A 17,883-nucleotide genomic window follows, 5' to 3' on the forward strand; every position below is an offset into this window, starting at 1 on the left:
AACAGCCGACCTGACTTGTTTTTCAAGGCTGCCAGCACTACCCGACATTTTGAAGCCTCGTGTTACCAGGATGCACTTCATGAAAGCCTGCGGGGTTTATGGGATTTGTTGACATCTTTTTATGATTTTGTTGATCAAATGTTGACCTTTTAGATATGATTCCCTTTCCAACCCCTAGAACCCCTAGACTGATTTACATTTGTAAAACCCTGATTTTGTCGACTTTGACATTGCCTGTTAAAATTCGGTTGAGTGCCACTATTGGTGTTGATGGTGGTGGTTATATTTCGTTGAATGTGATCGTAAGTGTTGATTTAGATCAAGTTGGTTTGTTCATTGCGATCTGAAATGTTGATTGTGATTGCAATATTCCTCTTGAATTTTGCACCATTTGGCTTTCCATAACAGAATGTTACCTTCACTTTTTTAGCCAACAAAGATGCTTATGCAAGAAAGGTGAGTAAATGATGCAGATTTTTAGTCAAGAAAATTGGTTCAGGAATTGAGGTTTAGTTTTATATATGAGATATCTGCTACAGACCAGGGTCTCAAATTGCCAAAGGAGCAATACTCGTAATTGCTTCATGCTATTGAAAGGGGAAAAAGCTTCCAAGCAGCAGTAATTTAATGGGTCATTATACAGTTGGGTCAGTATTTCAATGGGCTACTTTGCTCAGAAGACTAATCACCAAACCCATGGAATACTAACTTGAAGGATTTACTAGAATTGCTGGGAAAACTTCACTTAGGTCATTCTTGGTGGAGAGTTACTGGTTGTGTTTATCATTGCCTGTATCCAAAATCCATTACCAGTGAATGGTCAAATTGGTAAATCAAAGGTAATCATTGTGGACAATCTTATGACAAATCTTTGCTGTAATTTATGATTTCCAGATGCGAATGAGAGGAAGACGATACCAGAGCCAGTCAGAGGAATTAAAGGTAACAGATGATACAGTGGAGGAAAAGCTCATCATCCTAGGAGGTAATTGAAATGACATCCCAGATACCTTCTTTACTCTATTATTTGCTCCATTACAGGGTATGGTAGAAGATGCAGAGGAGAAGAAAGTCTCAGGAAAGAACAAGAAATTGGGTAAAAAGGTAGGTCACAGGTTAAATCCATTGCCTGAATGCCCCCTTTTATATCATAACAGACTGAAGCAGGTACAAGTTTGTAAGTCACAAACAAGACGTATCAGTGGAGTGAAAGGTAAAATTGTTGAGGAGGAGAAATCCTCTTCTGAGCGTTCCTAGCTGGAGTCTATTAGAGTTGAGGTCTTTACAAGGGTACAGTATTTTGAAAATGTGGTTAGGATATTGAGTAGTAAACAAAATTTTTGTAATGAACACCCCCTGCAGTGCTAGGATTTGAGAGGCATGTCACTAGTTGTTTTTGCAAGTATGGTTTTGACCTGCAGATTAATATTATTTTAATTTTGGACATCAACTGTGTCAGTGACATGCTTTTGTTCTCCAACAGTTGTGGCCAAGTGGAACAGTATATTTGTATTAATAACAATTAACCCTTTAACCCCCAAGGGTGACCAGCATCTAATTTCTCCTTACAATATCACCACCTGAATCAAACATTAAGGTCAGGAGAATGAAGGAAATCACCAACTGAAGAAGCTGTTAATTGTTAAACAAATTCTCGTTGACTGCACCCTAAGAAATGTCGAGAGAACAGTGCGGAGAATGAGTATTGCATACTATAATGTTAGGGAGTCAAGAGTTCATAGAGCTTAACAGTGGGAAGAACTATCACGGTTATAGTGATTGTTATGTATGATACTCACTGATTCTTTGAATTTTTTTTTCTCTTCAGCAAGACTCAGATGAGCCTGAGAAACTTTTAAAGTAAGTTTATCCCATGCCCTTGACTTCTGAACACACTCATTTCAACCCTCTTTGGGTTTGTTGTTGGGGCTGTCTTTATAAGGAGATTTATTACACGACTCGGGCAGTCAGAGGGCCAATAACTAAAATCAACCAATCAAAATGCTCTGTTGCCAGTCAATATTCTCTCAGTATTGGACCAGGCACTGTCCCGAATGGTCCCGAATGGTCCCGAATGATACTGCACTTGTGTCCCTTTGAACTTCAGTCGTATAATAAATCTCTTATTAACCAAGCTTGCCCGGGACCGTACTGGAAGAATATCCGCCCTCGGTCTTTTTTGGATGGACCTCGCTGCGCTCGGTCCGTACTGTCAAGACCTCAGGCCAATGTTCTCCCAGTGCAGCCCTCGTGCTTGGTTAATAAGATAAATTTATTACACAACTTGGGCAGTCAGAGGGCCAATAACTAAAATCAACCAATCAAAATGCTCTATTGCCAGTCAATATTCTCTCAGTATTGGACCGGGCACTGTCGCGAATGGTCGTGAATGATACTGCACTTGTGTCCCTTTGAACTTCAGCCATATAATAAATCTCTTATTAACCAAGCTTGCTCGGGACCGTACTGGAAGAATATCAGCCCTCAGTCTTTTATGTACGGACCTCGCTGCGCTCAGTCTGTACTGTCAAGACCTCGGGCCGATATTCTCCCAGTACGGCCCTTGCGCTTGGTTAATAAGATAGATATATGTTGTCAAAGACCATAGGCTCAAGCAGGGCAGCTCAAGATATTTTTGAGAGATTATCATTTACTGATTGTAACTGTTACTAGAATATTAAGTCACAGACAAAGAATCTCTTCTTATTTGAAATATCATATCATAGAGGTAGAAAGTGGAATGAGGCATTGGTGAAACCCAATCTGGATTATCATGATTTCTTTAATGATGACACTGGCCAAGAACCTGGTGAGATCATTAGCCTAAGGATAAATTACAATCTTCAAGATATATAATATATATAATTTCATTTCACTTGGCGGGAATGCATGAATTTTAAAATTGAACAAAATAAAATACTCAGTTTTAAATTATTTACAAGTCACCCAAGAATAAGTTACCTAATTTGTGTGTTGTATGATGCGTTGTTAAAATCAATTGAATTAATTTATGAAAGAGCTTTTCCTGGAATTTCGCAGCAGATAATGTACAGATGAATTAAGATCGCAAGGGAAAAATAAATATATTTGATTAGACCAGTTGTATAAAGCACATAGCTTTATGCAATATCCTCCCTGGTCTGTTGGGTTTTATTATTATTTTGTTTTTACAAACTCCTGTAGATATTTTTAATTTCATTCTATTTAAATAAAAGTAAAATTGCATTTTGTAACTCAAGGAGACTAAAATTCTTGCTTTCATCTTTGCAGGTCTGGTGGTGTGGCAAATTGAAAATTTCTTGCCAGTTTCTGTTGATGAATGTAAGAGAGTTGTTTGACTTTGAAATAGCAAAAAGGCAGTGAAGAGAATTTAACTCTTTTATTCTCTCAATAGTGTTCTATGGAAAGTTTTATGAAGCTGACTGCTACATTGTTCTTAAGGTGAGTTTAACTGAGTGTGGTCTTAATCTTGGTTTCAATGGAGTGTCTCTATAGTTACGTAATTATGTGTTTTTCTTCTGTGTTTCATCAGTGGTAACATTTGATACATTTTACACATTCAGACTAGTTTTGATGATACAGACCAGTTGTTTTGGCAAATATTTTACTGGATTGGAAAAGAAGCCTCAGTAAGTGTGCCAACTATATATTAAGTAGTAGTATCAAATATATCAATTACAAGTCATTACTGACTTGTAATTGATATAGACTAGTATCAAATAATTATATCAGTTACAAGTCATTACTGATAAGTAATAATTTTGAGAAATTATTTATTATTTATTGTGCTGGGTTAGCTCATGTTGTAGAGCATTAGACTGCTGTGCAGAAAGTTGAGAGTTCATGCCCCAGACCAGACCAATACTCAGGATCTTAAAATAACTGAGGAGAATGTGCTGCCTTTGCTTTGACCTTCTTGTCTTCTTGGACAAGGATGATAATTTGTAGGCCCTGTCTGACCTGCATCTTCTCTGTACTGGTTAGAAGGAGACATTAAAGAACCTGTGCACTTTTCACAAAGAGTATGGAACGTAGCCCTGGTGTTGTGGTCTGGCCTTGTTATTGTTTATACGTGCCCCCATTTAAACCAGCTTTAAAGCTAAACTAGGCCAGTCTAAATAAACTAAGTATAGATAAAATAAGTAAACTAAGTATGACAGTGCAACATCATCTTGGAAGGAAAACTCCATTTGAAGCAACTGTGTTTTGATGCTGACTATGAATTTATTGTTTTGTCATTTAGCTAGACAAGAAGGCTTGTTCAGCTATCCATGCTGTAAATCTAAGAAATTTTCTTGGTGCTGAGACAAGGACTGTGGTAAGTACTTCATTATTTGCTTTTGCTTTCGTAATTCTGTTAGCTAGTTCATGTATTGAATTGGTAGGTCACAAGATTTAATGTCAGTCAAATTTGAAATTTAAAAATGAACAGGAAAAGTTGGTTAATATGTCAATGTATCTTTTGTCTCCAAAGCGTGAGGAACAGGGTGATGAGTCAGAGGAATTCTGTGAACTGTTTGAAAATGGCCTCAGTTATGTTGAGGGTAAGGAATAACATTTTTGCAGTACATGACTGTTTGTCAGATTATGTTACTTGCTTGCATTCAGTACAAGCCACATATGACTAAATTTAGTGCAGCAGTTAACTCTTTAGGGACCTTAAGCAGTCAGGACGGCAATGCCAAGGAAGACTTCGATTAAAAAATCAATTTCTACTGTTAGTTAGAATTTCAAAAATAGCTGCATGAACTTATTGTCTCATATAACGCCACAGCTCAACTTCAGTATGACATATAAAAGTAGCGTTGAGTTCCAAATTGAAATTAAAATGTTTGCCGTCGCGGTTTCGGCTTGCAGACGATGCAAATTTTGGCGATTTCATGTTGTTGTTTTGCATAGGATGGCCAAGAAATGTACAAAGTTTCACAATGCACGTGCTGAGCTATTGTTCTGCCAATTAGATCTCTTGTTTTTCTACGTCCTTGTTGCCGTCGCCATCTTGGTTGCTTAAGGTCCCTATTAACTCCTAGAACTTCTCCTTACAATATCCATCAAATAGGTAATGAGAATACTGAAGCTTATCGAGTAGAAGTTGTTATCTTGATCTACTAGTAACACTAAATTCCCATAACTGATTTTTGAGGCAATGTGTATTAGTTAGAGGGGAGAATTAACAATCAGATCTTGGGAGTTATTTATAACATTTAATAATAACATTACAACAACAGGTGGTACAGCCAGTGGATTTTACACTGTCGAAGATCCGGTAAGTACACAAATTAATTTAATTTAATTTACTCCATTTTCACTGCATTAATTTTTGCAGTGGGGAAGGACTAGAAAGGAACATATGAACCACATGTGCTAGTCCACCCTCCCACCCATCCCACCCCAGGGGAGGACATCTATCACACAGTAATCTCATGTGTGGGAAATTAACGTCTCCTACCCCAACCCTGCAGGAGACGGGACCTCCATTTATTCGTCCCTATCCAAGAAGACTAATAGAATATCTAACCGTTTCTTGATGTTATAGAAAGGTAGCAAATTCTTCTCAATTATTTTAAGACCCTGAGTGTTGGACCTCCTGCACAACAGTCCAGTGCTCTATCCATTGAGCTAACTGGGAGGCGGTTAAATTAGCTTTCTAGTGGTGTTACAGTGTCACTTTAAGCCTTGTTGTAGCTTTGCAAATGTCTGGTTCATTTGTTCACAAGCTAAATTGTCCTTTTTAGAAATCTGTTTATTTAGTAAAGACTGTTTCAATATTTTGTTAGATCTACCCTACAAGGCTTTTCAGGATTCTTAATCAGTCGAAAGTACAACTTGAACCAGTAAGTTTTCTTTGATTTGTCACTGTGTTCATCGTTCTCTAAATAAATATGAATTAATGGCTTCTTCATTTGAAAGCACATTTTATTTCCTAGTATGAAGTAATCGTTTGGTAGACCCTCTTTATATTGTTTTCTGCTGTTTACATTTGTCATAAAATAACTTTACAGTTATAGAATGAGATATAAATCTTTTTTTTTTTTTGACTGGAAGGTGGAAGTGAGCACTTTATCTCTGGATCCAACTTTCTCATTTGTACTTGATGCTGGACTTAAGATCTTTATCTGGTCTGGAGCAAGGGTGAGTGTCTGACTGCTTTTGTTTCTCAAATTATATGTAACATGACCTTTGTTGATCATTTGCAATATAAGACACAGGGATCTCAAATTTTTTTTAAGTTTGTAGGGAATACTATAATAACTGTGTTCCTTTTTGAAGGTGATTTGCCAGACCTGAAGAGTTTTCCCACACTAATATGAAAGCCACTTGATAAAAAGGAGGGAGAGGTTTTTTCAAAGTTTCCCCAGAATGATTATAACAGAATATTATTTTTTATTTGTTGAAAAACACTCAATTGCCCAAAAGGATATTCTCATTTAATATTTTGACTTAGGTATTTGAATTTTACATCTTCTCTTATTTTCTAGGCAAAAGGAACAATGAAAACAAAAGGAAGGTAAAGCAATGAGATAATCTGTGGATATTTTAAAATTTTTTGTAGCTGGTATTATTTATTAAATAAACCTCTTCAGGCGGCTGGTAGGTCAGCTGATAATGTCCATGGCTGAGAGATTGTCTAAAAAATGAATATTTGGCCGAGAAGCGAAGCTTTGAGGGCAAATATGAAATTTTGAGGACAATCTCTCAGCCAAGGACATTATCAGCCGACATACCAGCAAGCCAGAACGGGGTTTATTTATTTTATAACCCTCCCATTAATTTTCACATCTCAATTAAATCGTGCGTAAACACAGTAAAAAAGCCAGTGGTGATCTGATTGCGAATGCACGTGATTGATGCAAACAAGCAAAAAAAAAAAAAGAGTTTGGTTTCCTTCCATGTAAACGGGAGAATGGAAAAGTTGAAACTCTTGTGTTGACTATGTTTCTTTTTCAGGGAAAAAATCGGAGGACAGATATCGACGCGGACAGGGGTTATTGCGTGATAACTGTCCTGTGATTTTACACCATGTGACGTAAAGTAACCTATAAAATCACGCCAAAATTAATGGGTGGGTTATAACAGCAAATATAGAGTCAACTGATGAATGTTGTGCCACTCAACTTGATCTCGTAACAGGTTGTTTGCAGAAAAGCTGAATAAGAATGATAGAAAAAACAAAGCAGAAATTATAATGTGTGAAACGGTAGGAGCAAAGTTTTGGTATTTTTAGCATGTCTCTATCAGAAGTACACCTGTCTAGCTCTCTTAAATGTAAAAAGCACTGATGATTTCAATTTTGGGTTGAAACCAGCCAGCTTTTTTCTGGATGTTAATTACATCTCCTTTAACAGGGTTCGTATGCGTCTTGAAAACCCTTGCATTTCAGGAGGCCGATTTCAAGGCCTTGAAAGTACTTGAATTTCGTTTTGGGTCCTTGAAAGTCCTTGATTTTTTATTGAACAACATCGAAAAATATCTGCTTTTGTTTTGCACCATCGGTAAACCCAAAACATAGATGTTAACAGAAACATTTTTCTTGGTTTTGAGGTAAAATTGTCATTACAAAAAGTCCGTGAAATTTCTAAGTAGGGTCCTGGAAAGTCCTTGAAAAGTCCTTGAATCTTTGGCCTGAAAAAGTGTACGAACCCTGCTTTAAATAACAATGGAACTCCTTTCTTTAGAGCATAGTCAGGTAAGCCTTATATTGGGTGATACTGGTGCCAAAGGTATGCTGTGATGGATTAGTGCACAATCAAACAATCCAAGGGTATAGATGCAATATTCCATTCCTCAAGATTGTTCCAAAGATCATATTTTTAAGACATCTGTGCCATTTTCTGGTCACTCTTGAAGAGTTCTCTATAGATTGTTCAACTGGCAGCCTTAAAAACAAAAAGAACAGCTTTAACCTCTCAGAGTAACCAGCATCAAATTTCTCCAGACAGTAATACTCTTAAGTAATTTACTACGATCATGAGAATAAAGGAAATGATTTCCAACCTAAGAAGCTGTGATTGTTAAACAAACTCTCCTTGTCAGTACCAAAAGAAATGTATAGAGAAGACTATAGAGAGTGTGGACACTGACGTTAGAGTGTAAAGAGGTTATTTCAGATCAAGAGTGGCATTTAATTACTTTGTTTAATTAACTTAAAGGAAGCTGGTGCTTTAGAAAGAAGTAGCTGATGGAAAGACAGGCCACCAGAGTGCTTCTGGAGAACACTGCTCTTGAGCCACAGTACATTACATCAAGAATGCCCAAATTAGTTTTTCCACCTGTGAAATATGTCCACTAGTTTTACACTAGATTTTGTCCTGGATGCACTAAGGACTAGTTAGTTCTCATTGGTTCTGTCATCTGGGAAAATTTTTTACCAAGAGGTATTGTACATCTTGTGTTACGTTATCCTATCATTTACATTTTAGGGAGATGAACCTGCCGAATTTTGGAGAATCCTTGGTGGTCGTCCATCAGGTGCCATCACGGTAAGTGACACGGGTGCCTGTCACAATTATAATAACAGCAATGATAATTATCACCATTATTATGTGGCAAGGTAGTCTTAAGGTAAATCTGAGTGTTCTGATTGGTTCTTACTCAGTAGGATTTTGCCATGGCAACCATTTCCAGGAAAGGGTCATGAGCTATGTATTTTTTCTTGCAAAAGCCGCAAATTCAAACTAGACATTCAAGTTTTGGCTTAGTGCCATATAATAAACTACTTAATAACCTGGCCTGCTTAAGCTGTACTGGGGAATATTGACCTTTGGTCATTTTTGTGTGGACCTCACTGCACTCAGTCCATACTGCCATGACCTTGGGTGGATCTTCTCCAGTGCAGCTCTCACACTCAATTAATAAAAAGTTAATAATACTTGTTCCACAAATGAAATAGTCAGAATTTAGTGTTAAGATATTACCTACACGAGATGGACAAACAAGCTAAATCTTTTACATGAGCATTCAAAATCAGTTGAAATTATCTGTTCAGGAAGTTAACACTTTTAAAAGAGGGTTTTAAGCCCATTTGACCTGTCCAAAATGCTGTCTTAATTCATGATAATAAAAATAGTTACCTATTCACCATCGTCCACTTACCCTTGCAATTTTATATTGGATATTTTTTTTAGGAAAGACCAGAATATAATGAACCACCTCCCGTACCCATTCTGTACCAAGTGGCATTAGGACTGGGCTACTTGGAGCTTCCACAAGGTATTTTAATAATATCTTGATGACTATTTTAGTGGTAATTTCTGACATGTGAGAAGCACAGTGGCCTAACGATTAGTGAGTTGGACTCCAAGGCCCAGTTGTATGATGGGAGGATAGGCAATAAAATAAATCACTATCCAGCAGATATGTGATAGCAAAATGTACTGCGCTATCCTTTGCATACAGATTTATCCAGTGGACAGCATTATTTACCCTTCGAACAACTGGGGCCAGGTTGAGAGATCCAGGTTCAAGATTTGGTTGGGTGGAAGTGTTATGTTTTTGAATGAGCAAAACACTTCGCTTTCACAGTGCTTATATATTTTTGTCTTCACCCAGGGCCCAGTTGTTGAAAGGCCGATTATCGCTAACCCAGGGTTAAAATTAATTTGAGTCAGGGTTTCTTTAGTCCTTTGTTCTTGAGCCTTTTTTGGGGTTATTTCTGTATTCTTTTTAGAGCATCCAATTGTCAAATTATAGACAAAAAAAACTGTACTGGATTTTCTTTTAAAGCTTTCAGATTGGAAATCCAAATTTACACTAACCTTGGATTATCTTAACCCGGCTTCAAACAACCCAGCCTAGGAGGATGGGTACCAAATACGATGCAAATTGTAAGGGAAGCTTGTGATAGGCAGGCATCTCATCTGGGTGGGATGAGTAATATACTCCTAGTGGCTTCATAGCATGGAAACCGGACAAGCCCCACCTGGATGTGCCGCTTGGCTCACCTACCTACTTTCTGACGTGACAATCAGATATAGCATATCTGTGCTTGTTAATTAACACCAACTGATGGTTATTGACATCTAATGTATGTGCTTAGGACACAATAGGCAGTAATGCCAATCATGCAGTTTTTCTCGCATATTTTTATCTTACACTTTCAGTGGATACTAATGGTGGAAAATTGAGCACAAAAATGCTTGAAAATAAGAATGTGTATATTTTGGATTGTCATTCTGAGATTTTTGTTTGGTAAGTTATGGTTTCTATATACTTTGGCCTTAAATGTTCCTGACTGCTTGTTTTAATGTTTAGTCAGTCTTTAAATAGGTGATACTTAATAAAAAGAAAATACATATTTTCCATCATTTATATTTTTCAATGTTACCCTTGGTTTAATTTGAACAGTTGTGTTTTTGTTTTCTACAAACTTGTCTACTTTTACCCTTGCATGAAAGAAACAACTAGGAAGCTAAAATTTAGCCGCAAAGTACCAAAGTACCAGATATTTCTAACTGATTATTTTTATTTTTGCAGGATTGGTCGTAAATCAGCTCGTCTTGTACGTGCTGCAGCAATGAAGCTCTCTCAGGAGCTTTACACTATGATTGACCGTCCACAATTCACAGTTCAGATACGTAACCTTCAGGGGTAAGCAGAAGCTAGGTAGCTACAGTCAGCAACAAAATTATTGGTAGATTAATTTATCCCTTGTACCCTAAATTTCAACTCCTCTCTCCTCTCAGCACTTTTTTTCTCTCACTGTACAACAATGATTGAGGAAAGGAAGCTGGTACTGCAGCAAGCTGCACTTCAATTTCATTTTCATTTTGAAAGGGTTACTTACCTGTAGATTTTGTGTCAGCTAATTTTGTTGCTGATTGTAGATACATGTATCAATAATGGGTGTTCATGATCAGTAAAACTCCAAAGTTAATAGTAGGGTCTTCTACACCTTGGCACACAGTCTGTTGTAAGATGTTTTATTCTATAGCTGTTATTCTAGAATTGCATGGGCATTGTTTGTTATTTTTCAGTTACCACCATGTTAACTAACTCTTTCTGGTTCACTTCAATTGAAGAATTTTTAAAACTTTTCCTGTCTTATTTTAGGGCTGAATCCCAAATGTTTAAAGCTCGCTTTATTGGATGGGATGATGTGCTTGCAGTGGATTATACTCTCAGTGCTGATTATGTCGCAAAGGCCTCAAAACAGCTGGGAGTCACTGTAAGTCACTTATAAGTAACATGAAAATTTTGCTGTTCTGTTACAATACATGGAAACTCAACTACTTCATTTTGTTTGTCATTTTAAAGTGGAATGGATAATTATTTTTAAGGGTGGGCAAGATCTGGAAAACAAATCGTCCTCTTACTCTCAACCATATGGGAAGGTTTTTCATAATTAAAAGGTTGTTCATGATGAGTAATAATACAAGTTTGTTTAAAATTTTCTTTGACCAGAACATAACTACAAAGGAAGCACAGGCTAAACTCCAGAAGGTTGCAAAGGTAATGTTGATGGAAGCATGATTATTATTTTAGTTGTCACTATGTGTGTTGCTGGATACATTACTTTGCTGTTGAGGAAGCATCATTCATTTTTGTCTCAATCAAAATGAAACCCATTTTCTGTTTAGGGTAAGCTTCATGCTGTTTGATCACAACAGCACTCTGACTCACCACAGTTTTCTCCAGTTGTAGGGCTTCTCTACAACTGAAATTTTATCAAGTGTAAGTCTGAAGATTGACTCTGGGTGTAACTCTGTGCTCTGGTGATCACTTCAATAGCTGCAGCTGTTTTATGATATCTGTTTTTCCGTGCCTTTGTTTATTTTCATCCACCAGGTTGATCTGTCTGCCTTGTTCACTACTCGCCAACAGCCCATCCCCAATAATGAGCAGGTACGACAAGTAGCAATTATTCTGAAACTGAAAATAAAGTCTGCACTTGGGTCAAAGAGATCAAGTGGCCCATAGAGTACCAAGGGTCTCTGTAGCATAAACCAACTAGGAGTGTTGCCGATACAATGTAAAGAAAATTAAAAAAAATTGATAAAAACCACTTATTTAAATACAAAAAAAAAAAAAAGATCACATAACAATGCAGAGTCCAGCTTGCAAAACAGAGGTAGCAATTATTCTGACTGATAAACTGAGTTTATATATGAGAATTCATCAACACTCCCATCATTGTATCCTTATTCATTTAAGGTAAGTCATAAATTGTTAATGCTTGGAAAGTTAGACTGATTATTTTTTGGGGTCAGTGCTATTTTTTCACACAATACATCTGAAAGGGGATTGCATATTGATGGCATGAGCCCTTGGCTTTATCAAAACTATTTTTTTGTTCTGGAAGGAACAATATGTGGAAGAATGGAATGAAGACCTAGATGGTATGGAGTGTTTTGTTCTGGAAGGGAGAAAATTTGTCCGTCTTCCTGAAGAAGAAATAGGTGAGCTCTTTTGCTGACTTAAGGGAAGACCAGAAATATTAAAAGCATGTTCGACCACCAGGTTACCTAATAACATATAACCTTACATTTCTGTTTTACTGATTGTTTCTGTTCATCATGAGGTATCTACTGTGAAACAAGAATTTAACAAAATAAATATTTGTGGTATTTGCATCTGATGCCATTGTTTCTGATACCTAACACCTTTCCATTTGAAAAATCCCACATTTACAACATTTTGGTTTTCATGTCATTATTCTGTTAGGACATTTTCACACTGGAGACTGCTATGTGTTCTTGTGTCGTTACTGGGTGCCAGTTGAACAGCCCGAGGGAGAGGAGGATGACGATGAACCAGTGGAACAAGAGGAAGACTTTCAATGTGTTGTGTACTTCTGGCAGGTTATTACTGATTATATGTTTTATTTAACAAATAGATTCCATGGTGTGGTGTGTTTGTATACTTAGGTAATCACATGATTTCGAGTGCAATTTGGAATAAATAAGCACAAGTAAAGTTTTTCAAAGACTAACAAAATTGCATGAGCCCGTAGGGCGAGTGCAATTTGTGGTCTTTGAAAAAATTTACAAGTGCTTATTTATTCCAAATTGCACGAAAAAATCATGTGATTATGTATTAATAATATACATGAAAAAAATACGAGGTAGCTTGTCATAACTACGCAGAAGAAAAGCGTGCACATCACCGGCAAAAATAATTTATTCAAACCCTGCAAGTGACATTGACCATGACATTGACCAATCATTCTAACCAATCAGAATGTCCGGTTTGTTTCTTTCTTTGCACTGAATTAACCCTCTTCTGCACTGAATCAACTCTCTTCTGCACTGAATTAACTGAAAACTGCATTCATCTTAACCACTCAGAACTGAGAAATTTTTTCATGTATATTATTAGTTCAGGAAAAAATCACAGATGATGTCAAAATGTGATAAGAACAAGAAAAGTGTCACATGAGCTTCAACCAAGTGTGTCACTGATGTCAGGGCTTGACACTAACAGTGGCCAACTAGCCACAGATTTGTAGAAATTCAGTTTTGGCTAGTGGCTTTCAATTTCCACAAGCGAGTTTGGCTAGTAAACAAACTGAAATTGTCATAATGTCTAAGATGTCACTAGCTACTTGGCTAGTAAGTTGAAAAGTTAGTGTTGAGCCCTGGAGGTTCTTACCACATGTGGATGTTGTCTGTGATCTATCACTATGCAGACACACGGCAACATTTTTTATGTAATAAAGAAGCAAAAGCAATGAGTCTGTCCACCAATAAATCATAAGTAAGAGCCAAGTCACAATGTGTTGATAATTCAGGTTATCATCTAATTCTAGTCTGTTCATTTACTGACTGATTGTTATACAAAAAAAGTGTCCTCTCCTCAAATTTTGGTCTTTCATCTTTGTTGCTAAAGATTCAGCCACAATGTGTATGTTCCCATTATGGAGTTAAATTACTATCTTTAGTTACAAGTTTTAGTGAAAGAATTTGTCCCTCATGCACCATTCACTTACCTGTTTGTACTCAATTTTGATTTAACAGGGAAGGGATGCAAATCAGATGGGTTGGCTGACATTTACTTTCAGGTAGCACTTCTTACAGAAACACGTGCTTGATTTAATTTACTTAATTTATTTATTATTTGTTATGCCAGTAGGTTATCAAATTGTAATTTATTTACAATCAGCAGTCACTGTGTTAATTTGAAGTTGATGTCTTCACAATTTAATTAATGGAATGAAACTGGACACTAATGCTAACACTACGGTGCAAATAAATTTCACTTTTCCAGTCTTCAGAAGAAATTTGAGATGTTATTTGGTGAAAAACTAGAAGTAGTGAAGACACAGCAGGTATAGTGTATTCTAAAACAAAAAAAATAATCAGTGTTGATCAGATTTTTGTTATTGTAATGACTGCATGGCCAACCAACCAGCTGCTCAACAGTTTTCAGTATCTGTGCTTTTGTTTATTGATTCAGCAACAAGAAGCCCCAAGATTTTTAGCTCATTTCAAAGGAAAGTTCATCATTCATAAGGTAAAAATGTGAATTATGCCCCAAGTAGGGAAAATATTTCTTCATTTTGATTATTTTTTATTAAAACCAGAAATCAAATGATAGAATCATGTGGTCATAACCCTTTACACGCCAACATCAGTATGCATATTCCCCATACAGTTCTTTATAAAATTCCTAAGGTGCTTACAAGGAGAATTTATTTAACAATCAAAAGCTTCTTTTTATGGTGATCATTTGCTTTATTTTTGTGACCTTAATGTGTGATTCAGGGGTAGATTTTATTGACCTAGCCATTCATTTATAGGGACATTTTTTCCATCATTGTTGCTGTTCCTAAAGCTCTGTTTTGAAAGAGGAATACATTTGTCATTTTTTAATCTTTTCTATCAATAGGGAAAACGCAAGGAGCCAGTTAAACCAGAAGAAAAGAATAAGGCTCAGTTCTACCATATCCGCTCCAGTGGTGGCATTCTGGCCAAGAGAGTGATTCAGGTACAGTAAGAGAATCACAGAAGTGAATTAACATTTAAAAAAATTTAAAAAAAATGCCTTATATTTTACTTTGGAGTTGTCAGTGATAGCATTACTGATAAAGTGAGATTTCCCCTTAACTCTTAAAAAAAGTAAATCTAGGTTATTTTGCTTATCAGATATATGTAATTTGAATCCTAATTTAACAGATGTAATGTCCATTACTTTAGGTAAGATTTATATCTAGGTACAGTGTGTGGTGATTGGTACCTTCTTTGACTTCTTCAGGGGCTTAGTGAGGAATTTCAAGGGAAGGGGGTCACACAATTTGAAACTTAGGGTACCTACCATGTAGACAATCTTTTTTCAGTTTCCTTTGTGACATCTTGTGATATAAGTACCGAGTGATGCTTACTGTGTGAATACATTGCATTTGGCCTTTCTACTAGGGTTTATAACTTGTTGACTTGAGCAAAAAATCTTACAGAGGAGGGAAGGGGGGAAGAGTTGTGGGTCACAGGCCCCCAGGGACTCCCCTCCCACCCCACCCTAGCTACTTTCCTTCTTTTTTAGTCCAATTGGGAGTCAAGCACTATCAAAATCCTTCCTTAGCCTTTCGTTGACTAAAGGTTTATTTACACTGTGGTATCTTACAAAATCAGAGCTTTGTGTATCTTGTTTAACATGATGGTTGTTAATTTGATTATTTATTTCCAGATTGAAACTGATGCTAGACATCTGAACTCTGAATTCTGGTGAGCTTCATCTTTGAATTTTCCAGTATGAAGTGGTAAGCTGTGGTGACTGGAGTTACTGCAGCTCACTAGAGCACTGCAGGGCTATTTTATCCAGAAGTTACAATATCAGTGCTTGGTATAAGGCTTGTGAAGACTTAAACTCTAACTTTGGAAAGGAAGCAGATAAAAAAAAAAATGATTTAAAACAATATTTTACCACAATTGACAGAAATGTCACAATCTGATCAGCCAATTTGCTGTTGTCTATGAGAGTTCAGACAACCCTTCTTGCATCATCGTGTCATGCAATGTGTCTTGCACTGAAAGAATCATTTTATTTGACATCGATATTGTGGTAAAAAACAAATCGACAGTGGTCTAGCATGGTTTGTACTCCTATTAACAATAATATTGTCATCATAGTGGTCATATTTTGACCACTGTGATAATGAAAATCGTTGTTGATAGGAGTACAGACCACGCTAAACCTCAGTCAATTTGTTAAAGTGATTCTGCAGTTACAAAAATAAATTCTCGATTAATTTATGTATATCATATTTTCCAGCTACATCTTGAAAGTTCCATTTGAAAATTACTCTGAAGATGGAATCATTTATGTATGGATTGGCAGGTATTTCTCTCCAACCTTGTGCTGGATGATTTGTTTCCACTGTTGTTCACTTTTGAAATTGAACTGAATGTTTTCTTTAAACAAACAGCAAAGTCACAGAAAGTGAAGCTGATCATGCCAAGGAACTCGGAAACGAAATCTGGGATGTAAGTCTGAACACCTCTCTAATTTAGATCTTATTTTAGTACTCAAGTGGAAGAGGGTTTTAATTGAGAGCTTTTTGTCATGGTGACTTGTCAGTGTTACCAATCTTTACCCTAACAAATAGATTACCCATGGTGGCCCACGTTAAATTTGTTGGTATTTGTTTACATCTGTCTTCTCTATTTTAATTTTCTCATGTGGATATTAGAGTGGCTACACAGTTCAAATTGTTAATGAAGGAAATGAACCAGAGAACTTCTTCTGGGTGGGTCTTGGAGGAAAGAAAGACTATGATAAGGTATGTGTTTCTCTACTTAAAACTTTGTTTGTTTTAAGAGGGACTTTATCTTTATGAAGAAGCTGAGTTGGGGTAATTTTGAAAATATCTTGGTTATTTAATGGTACCACAGTGTAGCAAGGCAACAAAAACTTGTATCAAAAAGAATTTATGGACACTTTAGTTATGGAAAGTGGATTTCAGGTTAGCAAATTTGTTCTAATTTTATGATCAAGCAGTAGCTTTGAGCTTCCCAAGAATCAAATAGGATATATAATTTTTTACTGATATTTGTGGATAACTTTTTGTGTCCAGGAGTTAGTTTTAGGTTTCCTCCCCCTTCCCATGGGGTCCTATGTTACAGTTAGGGATCTTGTGTCATTTTTTCTCTGCTTGTATCTTTGCAGTCTGCAGAATACATCAACTATGCTCGTTTGTTCCGCTGCTCTAATGAGAAGGGGTACTTTTCAGTCTCTGAAAAGTGTTCTGATTTTTGTCAGGTGAGACTGTAAGTGAAAGTTTATTATAACATAACCAAAGTAAAGCGCGTGCTCTGATTGGTCAATTTAGCGTCCCCCATTTGCCCATGGGTGTACGCTGCTGACGTGAGCAAATGCAAAGACTATTTTTCCGCGCGTGCTTGTTTTTTCTGGTCGCGTAAGATTTGTTAAATAAAAGAGAACTCTTTAGCTACAATGTATCAATGTTATGTTATAAAACAAATGGTAAACACCACAGCGTACACTATTGAGTTATGGATGCACGCGGGAGGTTTGCTAAGCACTCAAGAAGCTAGAGTCGCTCTCGGCTATCGCCTCGAGTGACTCTTACGCTTCTTTCGTGCTTAGCAACCTCCCGCGTGCATCCATAACTCAATAGTGTACGCTGTGGTGTTTACCATTTGTTAACTAGACTTAAGGGCTGCAAAAAGAAGACAAAATATAGAATTTCCTAAAGCTCTTTCATGTTAAGGAGAAGAATAGTGTTTACTTGTTTTAACAGACGTATACGAATAAATATTCTATTATTATTATTTTTTTTATTAAAGAAACTACAGATAAAAAATTAACAGAAATAATAGAATTACCATTTCTAAACCCATCATTACCTCCTTTGTTTTTTGTTTGCTTTATTTCTGGTTAGGATGACCTGGCAAGTGAAGATGTCATGATTCTTGACACTGGACATGAGGT

The 17,883-nt window shown here is 36.6% G+C and overlaps 1 protein-coding gene across 1 annotated transcript in view; it reads left to right on the top strand.

Annotated features, from left to right (window-relative positions):
* Positions 1–17,883, top strand: part of LOC111321628 (protein flightless-1 homolog) — a 30,660-nt gene that overhangs the window by 11,189 nt on the left and 1,588 nt on the right. The window contains exons 20-53 of the mRNA XM_088735618.1: positions 431–456; positions 895–942; positions 1,042–1,104; positions 1,829–1,860; positions 2,727–2,809; positions 3,271–3,321; positions 3,395–3,441; positions 3,564–3,629; positions 4,244–4,318; positions 4,475–4,544; positions 5,229–5,266; positions 5,778–5,834; positions 6,046–6,132; positions 6,480–6,508; positions 7,132–7,198; positions 8,421–8,480; positions 9,126–9,210; positions 10,101–10,188; positions 10,474–10,587; positions 11,050–11,164; positions 11,401–11,448; positions 11,785–11,841; positions 12,299–12,395; positions 12,661–12,797; positions 13,953–13,996; positions 14,203–14,263; positions 14,392–14,448; positions 14,824–14,922; positions 15,619–15,656; positions 16,204–16,269; positions 16,358–16,415; positions 16,622–16,711; positions 17,098–17,190; positions 17,834–17,881. Of these exons, the coding sequence (XP_088591744.1) occupies positions 431–456; positions 895–942; positions 1,042–1,104; positions 1,829–1,860; positions 2,727–2,809; positions 3,271–3,321; positions 3,395–3,441; positions 3,564–3,629; positions 4,244–4,318; positions 4,475–4,544; positions 5,229–5,266; positions 5,778–5,834; positions 6,046–6,132; positions 6,480–6,508; positions 7,132–7,198; positions 8,421–8,480; positions 9,126–9,210; positions 10,101–10,188; positions 10,474–10,587; positions 11,050–11,164; positions 11,401–11,448; positions 11,785–11,841; positions 12,299–12,395; positions 12,661–12,797; positions 13,953–13,996; positions 14,203–14,263; positions 14,392–14,448; positions 14,824–14,922; positions 15,619–15,656; positions 16,204–16,269; positions 16,358–16,415; positions 16,622–16,711; positions 17,098–17,190; positions 17,834–17,881 (2,294 nt within the window). The remainder of the gene's footprint in view (positions 1–430; positions 457–894; positions 943–1,041; positions 1,105–1,828; positions 1,861–2,726; positions 2,810–3,270; positions 3,322–3,394; positions 3,442–3,563; positions 3,630–4,243; positions 4,319–4,474; positions 4,545–5,228; positions 5,267–5,777; positions 5,835–6,045; positions 6,133–6,479; positions 6,509–7,131; positions 7,199–8,420; positions 8,481–9,125; positions 9,211–10,100; positions 10,189–10,473; positions 10,588–11,049; positions 11,165–11,400; positions 11,449–11,784; positions 11,842–12,298; positions 12,396–12,660; positions 12,798–13,952; positions 13,997–14,202; positions 14,264–14,391; positions 14,449–14,823; positions 14,923–15,618; positions 15,657–16,203; positions 16,270–16,357; positions 16,416–16,621; positions 16,712–17,097; positions 17,191–17,833; positions 17,882–17,883) is intronic.

This window comes from Stylophora pistillata, chromosome 10, assembly GCF_964205215.1.
Source record: "Stylophora pistillata chromosome 10, jaStyPist1.2, whole genome shotgun sequence".
NCBI classification, from domain to species: Eukaryota; Metazoa; Cnidaria; class Anthozoa; order Scleractinia; family Pocilloporidae; genus Stylophora; species Stylophora pistillata.